Source organism: Cavia porcellus, unplaced genomic scaffold (genome assembly GCF_034190915.1).
Source record: "Cavia porcellus strain 051 isolate PalLab524CR breed Dunkin Hartley unplaced genomic scaffold, mCavPor4.1 scaffold_14, whole genome shotgun sequence".
Taxonomy (NCBI): domain Eukaryota; kingdom Metazoa; phylum Chordata; class Mammalia; order Rodentia; family Caviidae; genus Cavia; species Cavia porcellus.
Window position 1 is genome coordinate 47,664,738 of NW_026947497.1, and position 15,980 is coordinate 47,680,717.

General features: G+C 42.4%; 1 protein-coding gene across 4 annotated transcripts; it reads right to left on the bottom strand.

Moving 5' to 3' along the window:
* Nucleotides 1-1,538: 1,538 nt before the first annotated feature.
* Plrg1 (pleiotropic regulator 1) lies at nucleotides 1,539-14,416 on the bottom strand. 4 transcript variants are annotated; one of them, XM_003476965.5, is made up of 15 exons: nucleotides 14,282-14,416; nucleotides 12,878-12,984; nucleotides 11,750-11,892; nucleotides 11,060-11,113; nucleotides 10,375-10,468; nucleotides 10,078-10,165; nucleotides 8,593-8,694; nucleotides 7,635-7,727; nucleotides 6,265-6,414; nucleotides 6,075-6,176; nucleotides 5,425-5,527; nucleotides 4,482-4,590; nucleotides 3,201-3,340; nucleotides 2,350-2,543; nucleotides 1,539-1,828 (listed from the first exon to the last, which is right to left on the bottom strand). In XM_003476965.5, exons 1-15 carry the CDS (start codon nucleotides 14,288-14,290, stop codon nucleotides 1,769-1,771), a joined length of 1,548 nt encoding a protein of 515 aa, XP_003477013.1. In that variant the 5' UTR covers nucleotides 14,291-14,416; the 3' UTR covers nucleotides 1,539-1,768. The 4 variants fall into 4 exon arrangements, with proteins under 4 accessions (XP_003477013.1, XP_013015854.1, XP_063116940.1 ...); XM_013160400.2 differs by lacking the exon at nucleotides 14,282-14,416 and adding an exon at nucleotides 12,546-12,617; XM_063260870.1 differs by lacking the exon at nucleotides 14,282-14,416 and adding an exon at nucleotides 12,542-12,617.
* Between the last annotated feature and the right edge of the window lie 1,564 nt (nucleotides 14,417-15,980).

Here is a 15,980-nt window from a genome sequence, read left to right on the forward strand (position 1 = left end):
TCCTCAGCCTCTGCTTGCGCTCCTTGGGTGCCTCACTGTCCCGCACCCTCTTCTCGTGGTCGTTCTGATGGGGTCACAAGGCGCATGGTGCCTGGTCTGGTGAACAGGGTGGCTGAGGACAACCGTGTTGGCATGACCCTGCCCCTCCCGATGGAGGGCACCAGGCAGCAGCATTCACTTCTGTCACACCCTTTAGACACTCACTGAACAGAATTTCTAGAATCCTCTCAGGAGGACACAAACAGTGGCATGTATAGGTGAGACAAGGGGATAGATTTAGATTAATGGCAGTAGGTTTCATTGTAATTTTTGCAAATGTTCACTGTGTATTTTGATCAAACCTCTCAATACAGGACAGGATAAATCATGTTTTTAAAAAATCCTCTTTAGAACTGATACTTTTCTCCAACATAAACACAACAGCAGTTTCTCAGGCAAGACAGTAGAGACTATCTTTTTTACCTCTTTGCTTTAGGAATTTCTTCTTCGCCTTTGGGGGTTGGACTCTCCACCTGTATATTCTTTTAGAGGCCACCCTTGACTCTCTCGGCAATGTTCGTGTTTTAACTTTGCAAAATACAGGCTTCTAGAAAATTGTTACAGAAACACATAAAGAAGACCACAAAATTTCTCCCCCAGAAAATGTCGCCCCTCACAAAGCCAGTGTTAACAGTGAGGTGTACTCCTCTGTTGTTTTAGGGAATCTGGTATTTTACAACAGTGCTCATGTAACTTTACATGGGCAAAATCTGGACATCTGCCCTAGCAGTCAACGTTTCTCACTCTTAATGCAGATAGAGAAATAAAAATAAATAAACTGAAGGAGCATAATCTACTAAAATGGCCCCTTAGTGACAGGACACTTGGATAAGCTCTACTAAGGAACAAGTCACCCTGCTGTGTACACTTATCAGGTCACCCTTTTCTGGCAGTTTCCTGAACGAACTTAGTGGGCCAGAATGTTCTAGAATTTCCAACAAATCCTAGAAAACTACATTCCTGAAGGCTGTCACAGTTACACTTCAGCACAGAACATAAAGAACACCATGTGTCTAACTTGAGTAGCGTGTTCAAAACCATGCAGCAATTTAACTTGAAACTTTAGAGATTCTTCTTATAATTGTACTGGTTATAGGTAAAGTTTGGCAGATCCTGACTGAAGGGGATGCTGGATCCCAAAAGAGATTTATAACTCTAAAGCCCTCTGACAGCGAGTCTGTGGTCAGCTACCACTGGCAGCAGTGGAGGGCCGCATACCTCACTGCTCTTCTCCTGACCAGTACCTGGGGCCAGGCTTGGGGGAACACACTCTTGAGCAGTTCCTCTGGAATAAACATACATAAAGTAAGACTTCAAATCTTTTAATCCCAAATTATCAGTGACAGATACTAGATTTAAAGAATGGTAAAAACATACACTCACCTCCAAAGATGCGCTAATAATAGTTTTGCACATTTTTACAGGGGGAATTTCTAGTAAAACTGTCAAAATACTGCCTTTAGAGTAGTTATGTTCAATAAACCTACATACACTTGATATTTGTGTCTTACTTTCTAGGTCACACACTTTATTTTAGAAATAAAAAAACATGGGATAGGGAAGGCCATGGGGGGCAGTTTATTGTAAAATACGAAGCAGCAATAGTTCCAGCAAGTGAGTTGCTCCTTTACAGTCCCAGCCAGAACACAGAATGACTGGATCGCCTCATCAATGCCAAGCTTTAAAAAAAAAAAAAAAATAGAGGAACCACCATGAAGACACCACCACATTAAAATCGCTTTCTTTTGATAATTTCTGGCTTCCAGCTGACTGGATGAGTTTCTTCTGTCTAAAAATAGAAAAGCAAATTAAAGTATTATCAGTTTGCTTCATAGTTAACATGATTCCTTTCAACAGAAGTAGCATTCTAAACCTTGTGACCTGGCACTTTGGTTAGCAGGTCTTTGATGATTTTAAGAGTACCTGACTGACTTGGCATTATCCTAAACTAAGACGGCTGTGTACTACAAGTTCAGTTTTCACTGTTTCATTTAAAATAAAACTTCTACTTAGACAATACAGTAGTGCCAAAGGTTGACTCTATAATTAATCTGCATGGCAATGTTACTCAACATCAGATGCATATCACTTTCTCAATCAATACCAGGAAAGTTATAAAATTAAAGTAATGAGTTCAGGGGCATCAGTGAAAGCAGTACAGACACCTAGGAGAACATACTATTCACAATGACAAATATCTAATTACATAATCCGACAAGTACACTCTCCTTCTGTTGCTAAACAAGAAGACTGTTGCCTAACTTGTATGACTGCTGCTTTTCTTTACAGGTGTGTAGAAAGTCAACTTACTGCGGTATCGTCCTCTCTGTACACTTTGATGGTTTTATCTGCTTCCGCTGTTAGTAATCGACTTTCAGACTGGTCAAAAGCACAAGCAAATATTCCTGATTCACTGTCCAAAGAGCCAGGCTGTACGGCTGCATGAACTCTCTGAAAATTGTAGCCAGTTCTCCAGTCCCAAAGATGCATAGTACCATTGTCAGCTGAAAGAGAAGATCTAGTTTCAGGTGGCACCTTCACAGCTCAGCTGCACCAACATGCAGCTGTAAGCCACCAGCCTGAGTGTCACGCTGAGAACTACAGTTACCAAAGACAAGTAAGACACAGGCCTCAAACGCCCCTCAGCATTCCTTAGTCTCGGGTATGGTGATGCATGCCTGGAACCCCAGCTCTGGGAGGCTGAGACAGGCAGGATCACAAGTTTAAGGCCAGCCTGGCCTATAAAGCAAGTTCAAGATCAGTTTGAAATACAATCTCAAAACGACCAAAACCAAACAATAAGAAATAATGGTCCATTTATTTTCAGTTGTGCTTATTTCAGGATTTTAGACTTTATTTTAAAAAAGCAACACAAAATTTGACATTTGATTCCAGAACATCCATCCAAAATGTAGGCAACCCCCAGTATACACCCCTAACTTAAGGCTTACCATGTGGGACCTCTTAAGGAGCTAAACTATAAAACAAACTATGCAGCATGTGTTCTGAAGGTGCCTGAACATCCGAATCAGGCAAGCTCTGCTAGGGTACTTCCACGTGCCACCTCAGAAGCGGGGCAAACGTCTACTCATTCGTGCCTATGCAGACAGACAGCCACTAAAGAAATTTAAACAGTAACCACTGCAGAAATCTTACTTTACCTCCAGATACAAGCACTCCATCGGAATTCACTGTCAATGTATTAATGATGGCATTATGACCAGAAAGATTCTGAATGAAACTTCCGTCCGGGAACTTCCACTGTTTTATGTTATCTGGCGAACCGGATGCAAACGTGTAACTGAAATAAGATTAAAAAGCAATTATGGCAACATGAAACAGGAAATAAAATGGGTGAGTAAAAAAGTTTATCACTATTTTTTTATATCTACACAAAGCTTATGTAGTTTCAGCAAACATATTACTCATTCATGATGCAAAAATATCAAAGCATTTGTTCCAAAGGAAATCCAGCTTTTGAAACTTTTAAAATGGACAGTGGACCCTCAAGTTACAACTGGCCTGACACATGAACAACTTGGGTTCCAACTGGAACTTTAGCTTTAAACTAGAGACCAAAGTCTTGTTTTATGACCCAAATGCCAGCCACTTGTGCTGTCAATGGCCTCAGATACAGACTGAACCCTTAAGAGTTCTGGAAGGAGTGTTACAGCATCCTTTCCTGTGCGGCTGGGCCTGTGTCCAAGGACACTGAGATCCGCCTGCACACAGGACAAAGGCTCTGAAGGCCATGGTGAGGAGCCTGAGCCCTTGACTGACAACCAAGTTACCAGCAGCCCAGTCTGCTATAGTTTAAATTCCAGAGTGATATTTTACTTTCTTTACATTTTGCCACTGTTCTATAATGAGTGCAATAAATGTGCAAATATCTGATTTCACACGAACACAAAATATTATGTGATAGTTCTGCAGAAAAGCTGAGAAGGAAAGACAGATGGTAACAGGAAAGGACAGAAAGGACATGAAGGAGGAAAAAGAGGGAGGAGAGAAAGATCATTACAACCAGAAAAGTCCCAGGGGTGAAAGGATGGGGCAAACAGTAGACAGGAATACTATCTTCTATTCCCTTGAATACTTGATTATAATGCTTGCGATTCTTACTTTCTGTGGATATTAACTCCTTCCCATAATTAACTTTTCCATGTATATATCTCAGTGTCCAGTATCATTTATGTCCGAAACACAGCTAGCCACTATTACTTTCCATTTTGACATGCAGCTTTTGAGCATGATTTACTTATAATGTCTTATCACTATGCAGAAGGCTTTCCTCGTCTTACACAGGGCGGGAAGCAGAATGGTAACAAGGGGCAGGAAATGACAGCTGGCAAGTGACAGACCAAAGCAGGACTGAGGCTGAGACTTCAGCACCATGCTAAGACCTGAAGAGAAATGAGAAGCCAATCAGAAAACACACTTACTGCCGGGGATGTAAAACCACGGCCCTGACGGACTTTTTATGATTTGTTAATGTCACTCTTGTTTTTCCGGCCACCAGATCCCACAATCGTATTGTAGTGTCATGGCTTCCTGTAATGAAGACACACACACATCTGTAAATCGCAGACCAGGAAAAAAAATGCAGGAGGTGAATATAGTCAAATAACCATTCTTCCATAAATAAAGCAAAATTTTATCATCTTTTAGTTAAATTCATTGCATTTCCAATATTCTAGGTTAATTTTAAATATAATTCGTTAAAAAGTAAAACGCTTGTTAACTGAACAGCAAGTATAAATGCAAATAATAAAGTAATGATTTTATTCATCAGTGAAAAAGAAGGTAAAATTACAGCACTAATTTCAATTAAATACATCAAACGCAACAATTATTTTCTATTAAGAAGCACAATTATTAAAAATAAGATTCACATTAATTCTGAAGATTGCTGGTGTGAAAATATTTTGTCTTCTCACCTCGGTCTCCCAGACTAATAAAGTTGGTACTGTAACACTCAGCTGTATGAAACAGCAGTTTTCTAGCCAACCATGACAAGATACAGTGGTACCTTGGCTCATGAGCGCTTCTGCTTGAAATATGAGGCAAAGTTTTGTTTTTGCTCATGAACTGTGCATTGGGTGACAAAGGTGGCTGTTCTCCCCAGAAGTGGAATAAACCGAGCTCATGAACCAAGGTGTCACTGTACAGTGTATGACACAGTCTATCTTTAAGAAGCATGGAGGTAAAAACAAGTGATGCACTCTTACAATAGATTTTAAATGCTCTGGGTTAAAATATACAACACAGAAACACCTCAAATACAAGAAAACGCCAGAGCCACAGTGCACGTAGGTTTACACACAACTGTAACACATTCCCAATATGACATGGCCAGGCGGCAAGTCTGAAAAGTTGCCATCATACCAGTGATGATCTGTGGCTCCGCGGCTTGGCACCTCACTGTGGCCACTGCATTCGTGTGGCCGGAGAGAGTGTGGACACTGGCTTTAGTTCTCACATCCCAGATCTACAAAGGGGAACAGACACATTGTCAGAAAGACAGGCTTCCTCTCTCAGGCACACATCTGCATCAACTGAAGGCTGACACTGACTAGAAATCGTGCCTAACTATGGGAAAGAAAGGGCTCCCACAAAGTTCAGCGACCTCTAAGCTGGAGGGGACACAGACAGGAGACAGCTGCGGTGGGGGGATAGGACACAGGACCAGGACAGGGGACCAATGGGTAGGTGGGCGGAACAGGAAGACCGAATCAAAGCACTCAAGGGCAACAGCTGTAATGGACCAGTATGTGAGAAGCTCACACTTCAAGGGCAAGGCAGCCACAGCAATAAGCACTGTGAGGCCACAGAAGTGAACATTACGGTGGGAAAGTACGTAGCCAAGAAACCAAGGCAGTGGGGGCCCGCTGGGTCAAGCAACTATCTTTCTTCCTAAGACAAATTCCTATTAAACACATGTATCACAAGCTGCAATGCATCTGCACACACACACGCACACACACACACACACACACACACACACACACACCCCTCACTCTAGCCCATTTACCTACCCGTGCAGTTGAATCGCGACTACAGGTTACCAGCACATCAATTGTTGGATGCAAATCCAAACCATACACGGCACTTAGATGTCCATGATAGTGCCTTATAACCTTAAACAGAGTAGCAAAATTAAAATTCCTAAAACGAAAATGATGCATTGGTGATGCCTGACGCCTAGGTCCTGAACTCCAGGCTCACCTTATTATACTCAAGATCCCAGCACTTGACTTGCTTGTCTTCCCCGCAAGAGAACAGGTATGGGCTCCTTGTGCTCACAATCACACCCCGCACCGTGCTGATGTGCCCTGTTAGCGACAGCTTCAACTTGCCACTAGCCAAGTCCCAGATCTGCAACCAAAGCACAGCAAGGCGAAGCTGAACTTGGAAAACATCCACAGTGACAAAGTCGGTACTCCTAACTTACAAAGGGTATCACCGTAATCAGTATGAATAGCATGCTTAAAAAACCTGAATGTACAAAAGAAAGAGATAAGAAGTTCAACCTCTCTGGAAATCTTACATGAATGCTTGAAAAAGATTAAATACCCAGTTTTGCTTGCCATACTAAGACATTTTTAAAGGGATTCACAGTATGCTAAAATAGAACCTCTCAAAAATGCTGTTGCCATCAATTTGCTGATTTTGGAAAGTACTTGTAATTTGGGTATCAGGCTCAAAAATATTTGACCCAACACTTCCATTTCTGGGAGTCTACCATACAAAAACACACAATGAACTACATGTGCAAAGATGAATTATGGCAGTATGTGTAAAGTGAACATTACGCTACAACTTTAATATCCAACAACAGAAAAACAATACAGAATATTTGAATTGTATATTAGGTAACCACTTAAAAAGATATACAATTCTTCACAAGAATAAGCTTTTTTTTTTGGTCTTTTTCCTTTTTATCGGTACCGGGGACTGAACTCACGACTGCCTGCTTCCAAGGCAAGCGCTTATGCCGCTGAGCTAAATCTCCAGCCCCTAAGAATATGCTCTTAATAAAATGTTAAGCTGAAAAAAGCAAGAAACAAAATTACCTGTCAAAAATAATTTTTAAGCTACACATTTATACACAGGGAAACAGCTAACAAGTAAATGTACTTGTAAATCTACACACACAGAGTAATGAAAATAAAATTCACCTAAATAGCTAACAGAAGTATGACTTCACGGATCTAGATTCTCTGATAGCTGTCTATACTGTTCAGATTTCCTATAGATGATAATGATGCTTTAATTTTGTAATCAGGAGGAAAAACCCTTAAGGATCAAGCAGGTAGTATGTTTATAGAGAAAAATCTATCACTTAAACACTACTCAAACAGATATTTTGGAAACCTCATTACGACAGTAAGTAAAAACCAACTAAAGACCTCAGAGATGCAGAGTATTAGAGTTAAGAGAAGGAATCACAGTGTATAAAGACTGAAGGAAAAAAACCCCCAAAATAAACAAACAAAAACCCAAGGTTTTAAAATAGCAACTGTTGCCACAGGAAGTGACTTAAAAAGAGTAAACAAACACCCCGTCACGCTCAGCTTTTCTTGTTTCCTTCTTACCTTTATAGTTCGGTCAGCAGACCCGGTAACAAACCACTGATTCCCAGGTTCCACGGCGATGCAGCGCACCCAGCCGAGATGCCCACTGATCACCTGGTGAGGAGAAGGGGCGGCAGCAGGCTTACCCACACGCGTCAGGTTGCATGGGGTCCTAACTGTTCCTCCCCACACCTCCGAACCCCACCTTTGTAAGACCTGACCATTAGATTTCAGATGAGAAAATCATCCTCAAAGGCGAGCAGATACACAAGTGCTGGAACGCCCGTACAACAGAACACTCAGCAGGAAGGGATGCGTGGGTAACCCAGCAGCTTACACAGATCTCAAAAGCTTAAGCCGAGTAAAGGAAGCCTGCCTCCAGAAGTGCACACTGTAAACTTTCAGGTGCAGGACACAGTCAGAGACACAGACCAGAACACACTGGTGGTCGCCAGGCGTAGAACTAAAGACTAGCACAGGGTGTTCTGTGGTACACTGACCGTGGAAGCGTTATCAACTTATCATTGTTCAAATGTTAGACTGGTCATGTAAAAAGTCTCTTACCATACAATCATTTAAAAATAAGTTTATGTCAGTTGTACATTTTCTACTACAAATATATTGTTATTTTAGATCTGACCACTTTGGATCACTTTCATTTACTGAAGTTTAAAGAACTGGAAAATCCAAAGTAACTCCTTGACAAGGTGTTTATTCCTTAGCTTCATATGAAATGCCTACTTTCCCAATCCATTCTGTCTGCTCGCCACATTTAGCAGTCCTCTGCTGACGTTTCAGGCTGCACCTTAGAGAGGAACCTCCTCCTCACAGCTGGCACCTTCTCAGGCAGCACAGGGTCCTGCGCCCGCCTGGCTCACTCTCGGAGTTCTCACTCGCTCTCCTCTTCCTCCGCTGCCTTCTGCCCTCATCAAGTGGAAAGCAGCTTTTACACAGCAGGATGGAAGGCAGGCCCACTCACCCTGTAGAGTTTCCACGGTGGGTGCCACTGGGGCTTTGGCATTGTAGGGGCTTTTTTAGCCATCAGTGCAGAATTCTTGGTATTGCCGGTCTCCATAACCATCTAAATGTGAAATGCACAATTTACAAACTTATTACCTGACTTATTACATGTCTAATAAAGATATCAAACTGAATACTTCATGTTATTAATTCAAAAGCTGTAATCATGACATAATACTTAAGAAAATGTTTTTCCTCTTAAATGAAGAGGAAAAGACAGTTAAGATACTTTCTCACAAGTGAAAAAAAAGAATCCAAGACACTAAATTAGAACTGCATTTTCTGTAGGATTAAACTCACAACCTGGAGCGTGCCAGGAAGGCGCTTACACTGCTGAGCTAAATCCCCATTAAGTTAGTTTTAAAAACCAACTAAAACATCTCAGAGAAACAGTGTTAGAGTTAAGAGGAGGCAATACCGTGTGTAAGTTCAAAATCCAGAGATGCCAATTATTAACTAACTAATCTTAGGAAAAACTTCGCAACCTCTAAGGGTCTCCAGTGTGACATGGGAAGCCCAAGTGCTGGATCACAGGGTTCCTGTCTCTTCTCTAACACATTGTTTCAATGGGGTTTAAAAAGGCACACCAGCTCATAGAGACCACCAGCTGATAGAGACCAAGCACCCTTAATCCAAAAGCCCACAGTCCAAAATGCTCTGAAATTCAAATTCGACTAGGATTTCTGGATTTCAGGTTAGGAATGCTCAACAGGTAGTTATGCAAAGCCAAAACCAAATCTGAAACACTTCTGGTCCTATGTATATCCAAAAAGAGACACTCAACTGTATCATTCATCCATTAATCTAAAAAATACTTAGCCCATTAAATTCTCCCTCAAGAAGTTCAAGTTATAGTATACCTTCCTAAGGACAGAGCTCTGACTTCCTCTGGATGGAGGAATAAGAAATGTGACACAAAGGTTCCAAATTGTCACTTCACACATCAGATGAGTTCCCCAGTAAATAAGGAAGTGAAGTCCACACTTATTTCAAGGATCACTGTAACAGACCTATGCCACAGCGTCAGTTATTCTTTCCACAGTACTAAGGCAGCCGCCACTTACTACTTGTCCCCATGCCTTCCTCATGCCCACAGATGGTACCACACCAATGACACCCAGCTGTAACTATACCACTGCACAGCACAGCTAAAAGACTTACACAGTTAGCACATACTGACACAGGTTTGGAAAACACTCTCCGCAGCTGTAATAATGGAGAGTAAATGTCAACATCACGTAAGTTTTCCCAAAATACACACCATGTACAGTATGCAAGTAAGAGGCTTTCATACACCTTAAGCTTTACACTGCTTTTTACACTAACAAATTCCAAGAAAGTGATCATTTCTCAAATATTTAGGGTAAAACGTTTGGGATAAAAACAATGAGTGACGTATTTAAAAGGCAGAAGGCTACAGTGTGGTCAGACGCAGGGGACTCACCGAATTCACTCCTGCAGGCTGCGCGCGCTCAGAAGCCCCAGGATGGCGGTACTCACTGCCCCCAGATGTAGTCCGATTTGTATCAGTCCTGAGGAAAAAGAAGCACCACACAGGAAGTAAACAATGCTTTGAGTCACGCATTCTGCAAAGCCTGCAAAGCCTTGCCTTTAATTTTTGCAAATCCTAACAGAAAATACTATAATAATACATGGTTATGAAGAAACAAATTTAAAAATCAAAGAAACATCAATGGTCAGATGTGCTTTCAAGATCTTTCCAATTTGTTCCATTGCCCACCTGGCCTGAGGAGAAGGTGATGCCACTGCCAAGGACTGCGCAGCGGACTCACTCGGCATTCTCTGCACTTTAGTATCCGCTGTCAGAGCCACCCCTGGGAAAATAAAGCCACTCCTATTAGCTGTCTCTGCTTTCGGGCACACGCATTTTAAACAGAATACAAACAGGAAACACAACATAAGGCCATCTCCAGGGAGTGAGATCACAATAATTTTGATTACAGTTTGCTTGCTTTTGTTTCTAAGTTTTTATAATAAATATTGCTGACAATTTGATCTGATTACAGTGGCCCAGTGTTTAACTGGCCAAGACCAAGTTTCTATTAAATTCAGATATATCTGAAAAAGCAAAAAATGATGCACTCAAATAATAACAATGTTTCCAACAATGAATGTTACCACAACAAAAAGTGCCCCTTTCCCTATATTTTCGATGAACACTTAGCCTATTGTCTTCCAGACTGCTAGACTGGCCACACCATTTCTCTACCAAACCATGGACAGACAGACAAAGACACACACGACACTTCAAATTCTTGCTTCTAACCTAACACTTCTATGTTTTGGAGTTTAGGTATCCACATGCCTTCCTTAATTACCAGATAAGCACAACTAGGCCTAGAGCAGCCTTGAAAATAATTGGAGCCAATAAAGTAAAACATTTTCAACACCTAACAGCCACTTACCAGGTCCTGGTGGATATGGATGTGTCCCTGTTACCACATATTCAACTTCTTGACCTAAAATAAATAAGTTAATAGAGAATTTATTTTACATTCAGGTATATATCTTTTTAAATCTGTCAAGTAACATCATTAATTGTATTTCTTTCAAGAAATCAAGGCTCAGCAATGAAGAAAGCTGCTTTGTTTTGATCTTATAAACTATGTGAACAGCTATTTCTTCACCCATTAACTGATTAGAGGTAAGATGATGAATTTACTCCTAGAGAGCAATGTTGTACAAAGACTTTCCCATTCAGCAATAATCCACTCTGGTTTTTCTTCTAAGAATACAGATCATATGGACTCTTGTCTCTATCCGTTATAAGTAGCAGTATTTAGTTTTGTCTCGTGAATTACAGCCATGATAGTTCTCCCCCAAGTTAGAAACATTCTCTAAATTTTTCCTTTAGTCTCCATTGTGACTTCCACATTCTAATACTATACTATACTTCCAGTAAGAAAAAAGTCATCAACCAATTATTTCAATTACTGCAAGCAAGTCAAGACGTCCACTGTAATACTAGTATAGTCACTGAATATTTTAAGACCTCAACCCATTCTTCCAGGAGGGGCATTTAGAAGGACATTTTGCTTTTCTATTTTAAGAATTTGCATATAAACTCTGGCATTTTCAAGTAGCCCCGTACTCACCTTGATTGGCAGGGTACTGTTTTTGGCCATATGAATCCGTCGCATTCTGAGGGCCCTTCTCTTTAAGGTTTTCTTTTGAAGTAGGCATATGCAACACGGGGCCATACTCATTACGGAGCTTGATTGCCATTTTTCGTTTATGACTATTTAAAAATTACAAACATAAAATGTACCCTTAAATACTCTAAATATACTCACCATTGCAAATGCTTATAGATAGCCAGGAAACAAGTACTTAAATAGCTTAAGTTTCCCAGTCATGTAGAAAATGTTTCTAGTAAGATTTTAAAATTAAATAGTATTTTAGGAAATAAATCAAAATTTCAAGTGCATTTCTACACTATATATGTTTGCTCAGATACCAGAGTATTTATTACACCTAACATTTTAGCCTGTTACCTAATATAAAACCTTTCAGATGAGTTCCCAAGGGTCCATCCGATTTAAAGATATAAAACTAATAGATCCCTTTAAAAAAATCTCAAAATGAATGTATTTCCATCAAATGTCTACATATATACAGTAAAAACTTCTATATCAACCTTCACCAGATGAATCTAAAAAAAATCAGAACTAAAGTAACTTTTCAATACTGTAAAAAAGAAATGCACTCAAACCACTTTTAAGACTAGTGTACCTTATAAATGAAATATAAATGCTCATTTGTGGAATTCAGTAGATTTTATAGGAAGGGTGAAGGACAAAGAAGAAGAAGGCACATAATGCATTCCCAGACTGGAGCTACGTAAGTAGAACCAAAAATACGCCAAGGCTCAAAAATCTTCATCATACTAACGAGAAAAGATGGGAGTAGAGGTACTGGCCAGGTACAATTTCAGCTCAGCAAGGCTCTGAGAGCAGCAGGAAGCTGAAAGCACATACAAAGTGATTGATTATAAAATAAATTACCTAAAAGGGACTCTCCTAATTAATGGATCTTTGTAAATGCAATTAATTAATTGGTTATTTTAGTGTAAAAGGCAAAAAAAAAGTTACACTAATTTAAACTATGCTAGGTCACTACACATTATTGAATACCTGTGTTATCTTAAAAAATTTCCCACCTTATGATCTTTCCTTAATATCAGAATCTTAAAAATTTATTAAGTGAAAAAGAACTACGCCTACCTCTCTTCATCCAAAGGCACAGGTTTTCCATTATCAGCTACAAACATATCATGGGTCCTTTTCAATGACCTGAACACAAGCGTGTGTACAGAGTGTTTCTGTACCTCCTAAAAAGAAAGAGTGCATTTTCACATTTAGCTACAAATTATCCACACTGTAAGCTAAATAGGAGTCAAATCGATAACACATTTTCCATATTTACCCATGTAAAAAGCTTCATACTATCTACTACAGTTGTCACAAGCTACAGGAGTCATCGCAGGAGAGAAGGCTCCTCTTTGCTCAGAGCCCTAGCCACAGCAAGTGAACAACGGCCGAGGTCAGCCACGTAGTTAGTAAATGCTGAGTTTGTGCTGAGTGGTTGGCAAGTACTGCGCTAGCTACCAAGAAGAGAATGATGAAAAGGAAACCAGGGTCCTCCTGCATGGAGGACAAGAACTAATAAGCGAAATAAGGCCACGTTTTGGAAAGTGCTTTGAAAATGAGCAAGGGCCTAGCAGAGAATTAAAAAAAAAAAACCCATTAGAATTATGAAAAATCTCTCTGCAATCTTTAAGCCGAAAGGGAAAAACCCGTGCACAGAATAGAGAATAATAATCATCCACGGCCTGTGAGGTGACCAGTAACTGAAATGACGCCACAAATGCAGTAAACAGTGCAGGCTGGGTGCGATGGGCTGTAGTTTACGAGATCGCAAGGGCAGATGAGGCAATGATTAGCCCTAGTCATTCGGGCAGTCGCAACAGCCGCTATTTTTGTTCTGCCACCACAAGGCCCGTAGAGGGTTTTAAGCAAGCAAAGCAGGGCCAGCTCAGATGTTTTCCATAGCACGACATATAGGAACACACAAGTGGGAGCAAAGAGACCAGCTAAAGGCTGATGCACCGGTCCGGGGGAAGACGACGCGGGACTGAAAGCAGGGGGCACGGTGGTGCACTTGCAGAAGACGGATGGAGCCAGGTAAGGATTGGGATGAGACGAAGTCGACCTGGCTCACAGAGTGGCTGCTCAGGCGAGGAAGAGATGTAAAAAGTCGCGACAGCAGGTGCCCCTGGCTGAAGCTGAAAGCCTTCCCCGTCTGGGGCAGAACCGGGGCACTGGCTCCCCGCAGCAGCGAGGGCCGAGGTTCCCCCAAGCAACAGAAGCCCCGCCCCCCAGGTCAGAGCCCAACTCCTAGGGCCAAAGGACTGGAGAGCCCTCGGGGCTCCCACGACCCTCCGCCAGGAATCGCGTCTGACCGCCCTTCCTCCCTGCGCACCCTAGGAGCGACCACCCGGCCGGGCCGAACGGCTCCCCCCGCAGCCTCTTCACTGCCTGGACCTCCATCCCTCTCCACTCCCCACGGCCGCAGCGGAGGAAACAGTACGCGGACAAACGACTCCTGCGCACTCAGTGTCACTTTACCTCAACCATGACGCCGCCGTGTTGTCCACTGGTCAGGCAGCGGAGACGCGCTAAGCCCAGCGTATAACCCACCGGTCACCACAACTATGAAGCCCCTTCCGGAAGCGGCGCCCGGGCGCCGGATGTGACGCAATCTTGGCGCATGCGCGCTGGCTGCCCGAACTCCCGGGAGTCGCGGGCGGGATTTCCTCCTCCTCAGGCCTCCTCTGTGGTAGCCCTGGCAGGGTCTTCACATGCTCCGAACTTTCCGCTTGACGCTCAGCTCTCCCTCTGCGGATCTGGGATCTTAGTAGTTTATGCGGTATTCACCGGGTGCTCAGCGCTCAGTCAGCGCTGTGGGGATCGCGGGCTCGGCCTCCGTCGCCCGGTCCTGAGGTTCCGTTGCCTTAGCGCCCCGGACTGGCCCGGAGCGGCCCTGTGGTCGCTTCGCGTTTTACTGCGAGAATTCGATCCGTGGGTGAGCAGGAGTCATCGGTTTAACAGGCGACGCGGGGACGGTGGAGTGCCTCCACCAGCAGAGGGTGCTGTGACCCTTAGGATCAGAACGGGTTTCCCGCTTGGACTACCCTGTGTTTCAGTGCCCTGGGTACTGGTCCCCTACGCTCCTAGGTCCTATGCGGACAGCTGGAAGGACGCGCGGCCTCCATTCCACGCGCGGTGCGACCCTGCAGGTTACTCCTCCGCAGCACCGCGGCCTGCCTCTCACAGATAGCACTAAGGAACAGAATCCCTACTTGCGGGACAGTCTGCATCTCCCCGCCCCATCTGGTGCCACGAAACAGGAAATAAGTAAATCACCACGCATTTGCATTATCCGAGCTCCAAGGCTCAATGCTGCGGCCACCTTCCTTTCCCCATCTAGAATTTTCCTTTCCTTAACGAAGGTTAAGGATGTCAGGTTTGCTGGGACCTACGTTTGACCTCCCTTTGGGCTTTCTCAGAGCAATCAAGACAAGTAGGGGCCAGTGGCTCCTTGAAATTTTTCTTAAAGTTGTGGCTTTTTGAGACTAGTCTGGCTTATGTTATGGATGTTGCCTAAATATGTTACATGATTCTGCTTTTCTTTTCCAAAAATTAAATATATGTATATAAAGTTCCCGCCAGGAGTCACAGCGAAGCCGGACATGGTGGCACACACCTGTAAATCTAGCACTCTGGAAGGCTGGAGCCAGAGGATGGCAAGTTCAGGCTCATCCTGGGCAATTTGGAGACCTTGTCTGATAGTAAAAAATTTGAAAAGGACTGTTCTGGAGGAGGAGTGCTGTCAGGTTCATTGTGACAGCTGTTAATGATTGGGTAAAGTCGTCCCAACAACATCAAAATAGATCTTCGAAAACCATGTAGTCTCAGAAGCTTTGGCTAAGGAAATACAATTAACTTAATTCTAAAATTACTCCCAGCCTTTAATAGCATATACTGCAGAACAAGTTTTTTGGCTTATGTAAGTTTCTTATTTCCACTTTCAAGACAATGTTCATCCAAAATATTTGGAAACATGCTTTCAAAAGCCAGTGTCTCCTGTCCCTACAGTATGTTCATAGGGAGAACTCTATACCCAAATATTAATGTGAATGAAGTGCCAAAAATAGAAAAATTTTAGAAAACCAATAATAGGATAAAGGCAATCAATATCATAATGATAGTTGGCATTTTTATAATGTCTCCATTAAGTTTGTGAAAGATCAGACTCAGGGAAAAC

Bases quoted from the DNA above. Each gene is read 5' to 3' on its own strand.
- Plrg1 (XM_003476965.5), bottom strand. The intron at 6,177-6,264 runs GTGAGCCTGGAG...ACTCTGTTTAAG, and splicing joins GGGATCTTGAGTATAATAAG to GTTATAAGGCACTATCATGG. The intron at 3,341-4,481 runs GTAAGTGTGTTT...ATCTTATTTCAG, and splicing joins GTGGTTTTACATCCCCGGCA to TTACACGTTTGCATCCGGTT.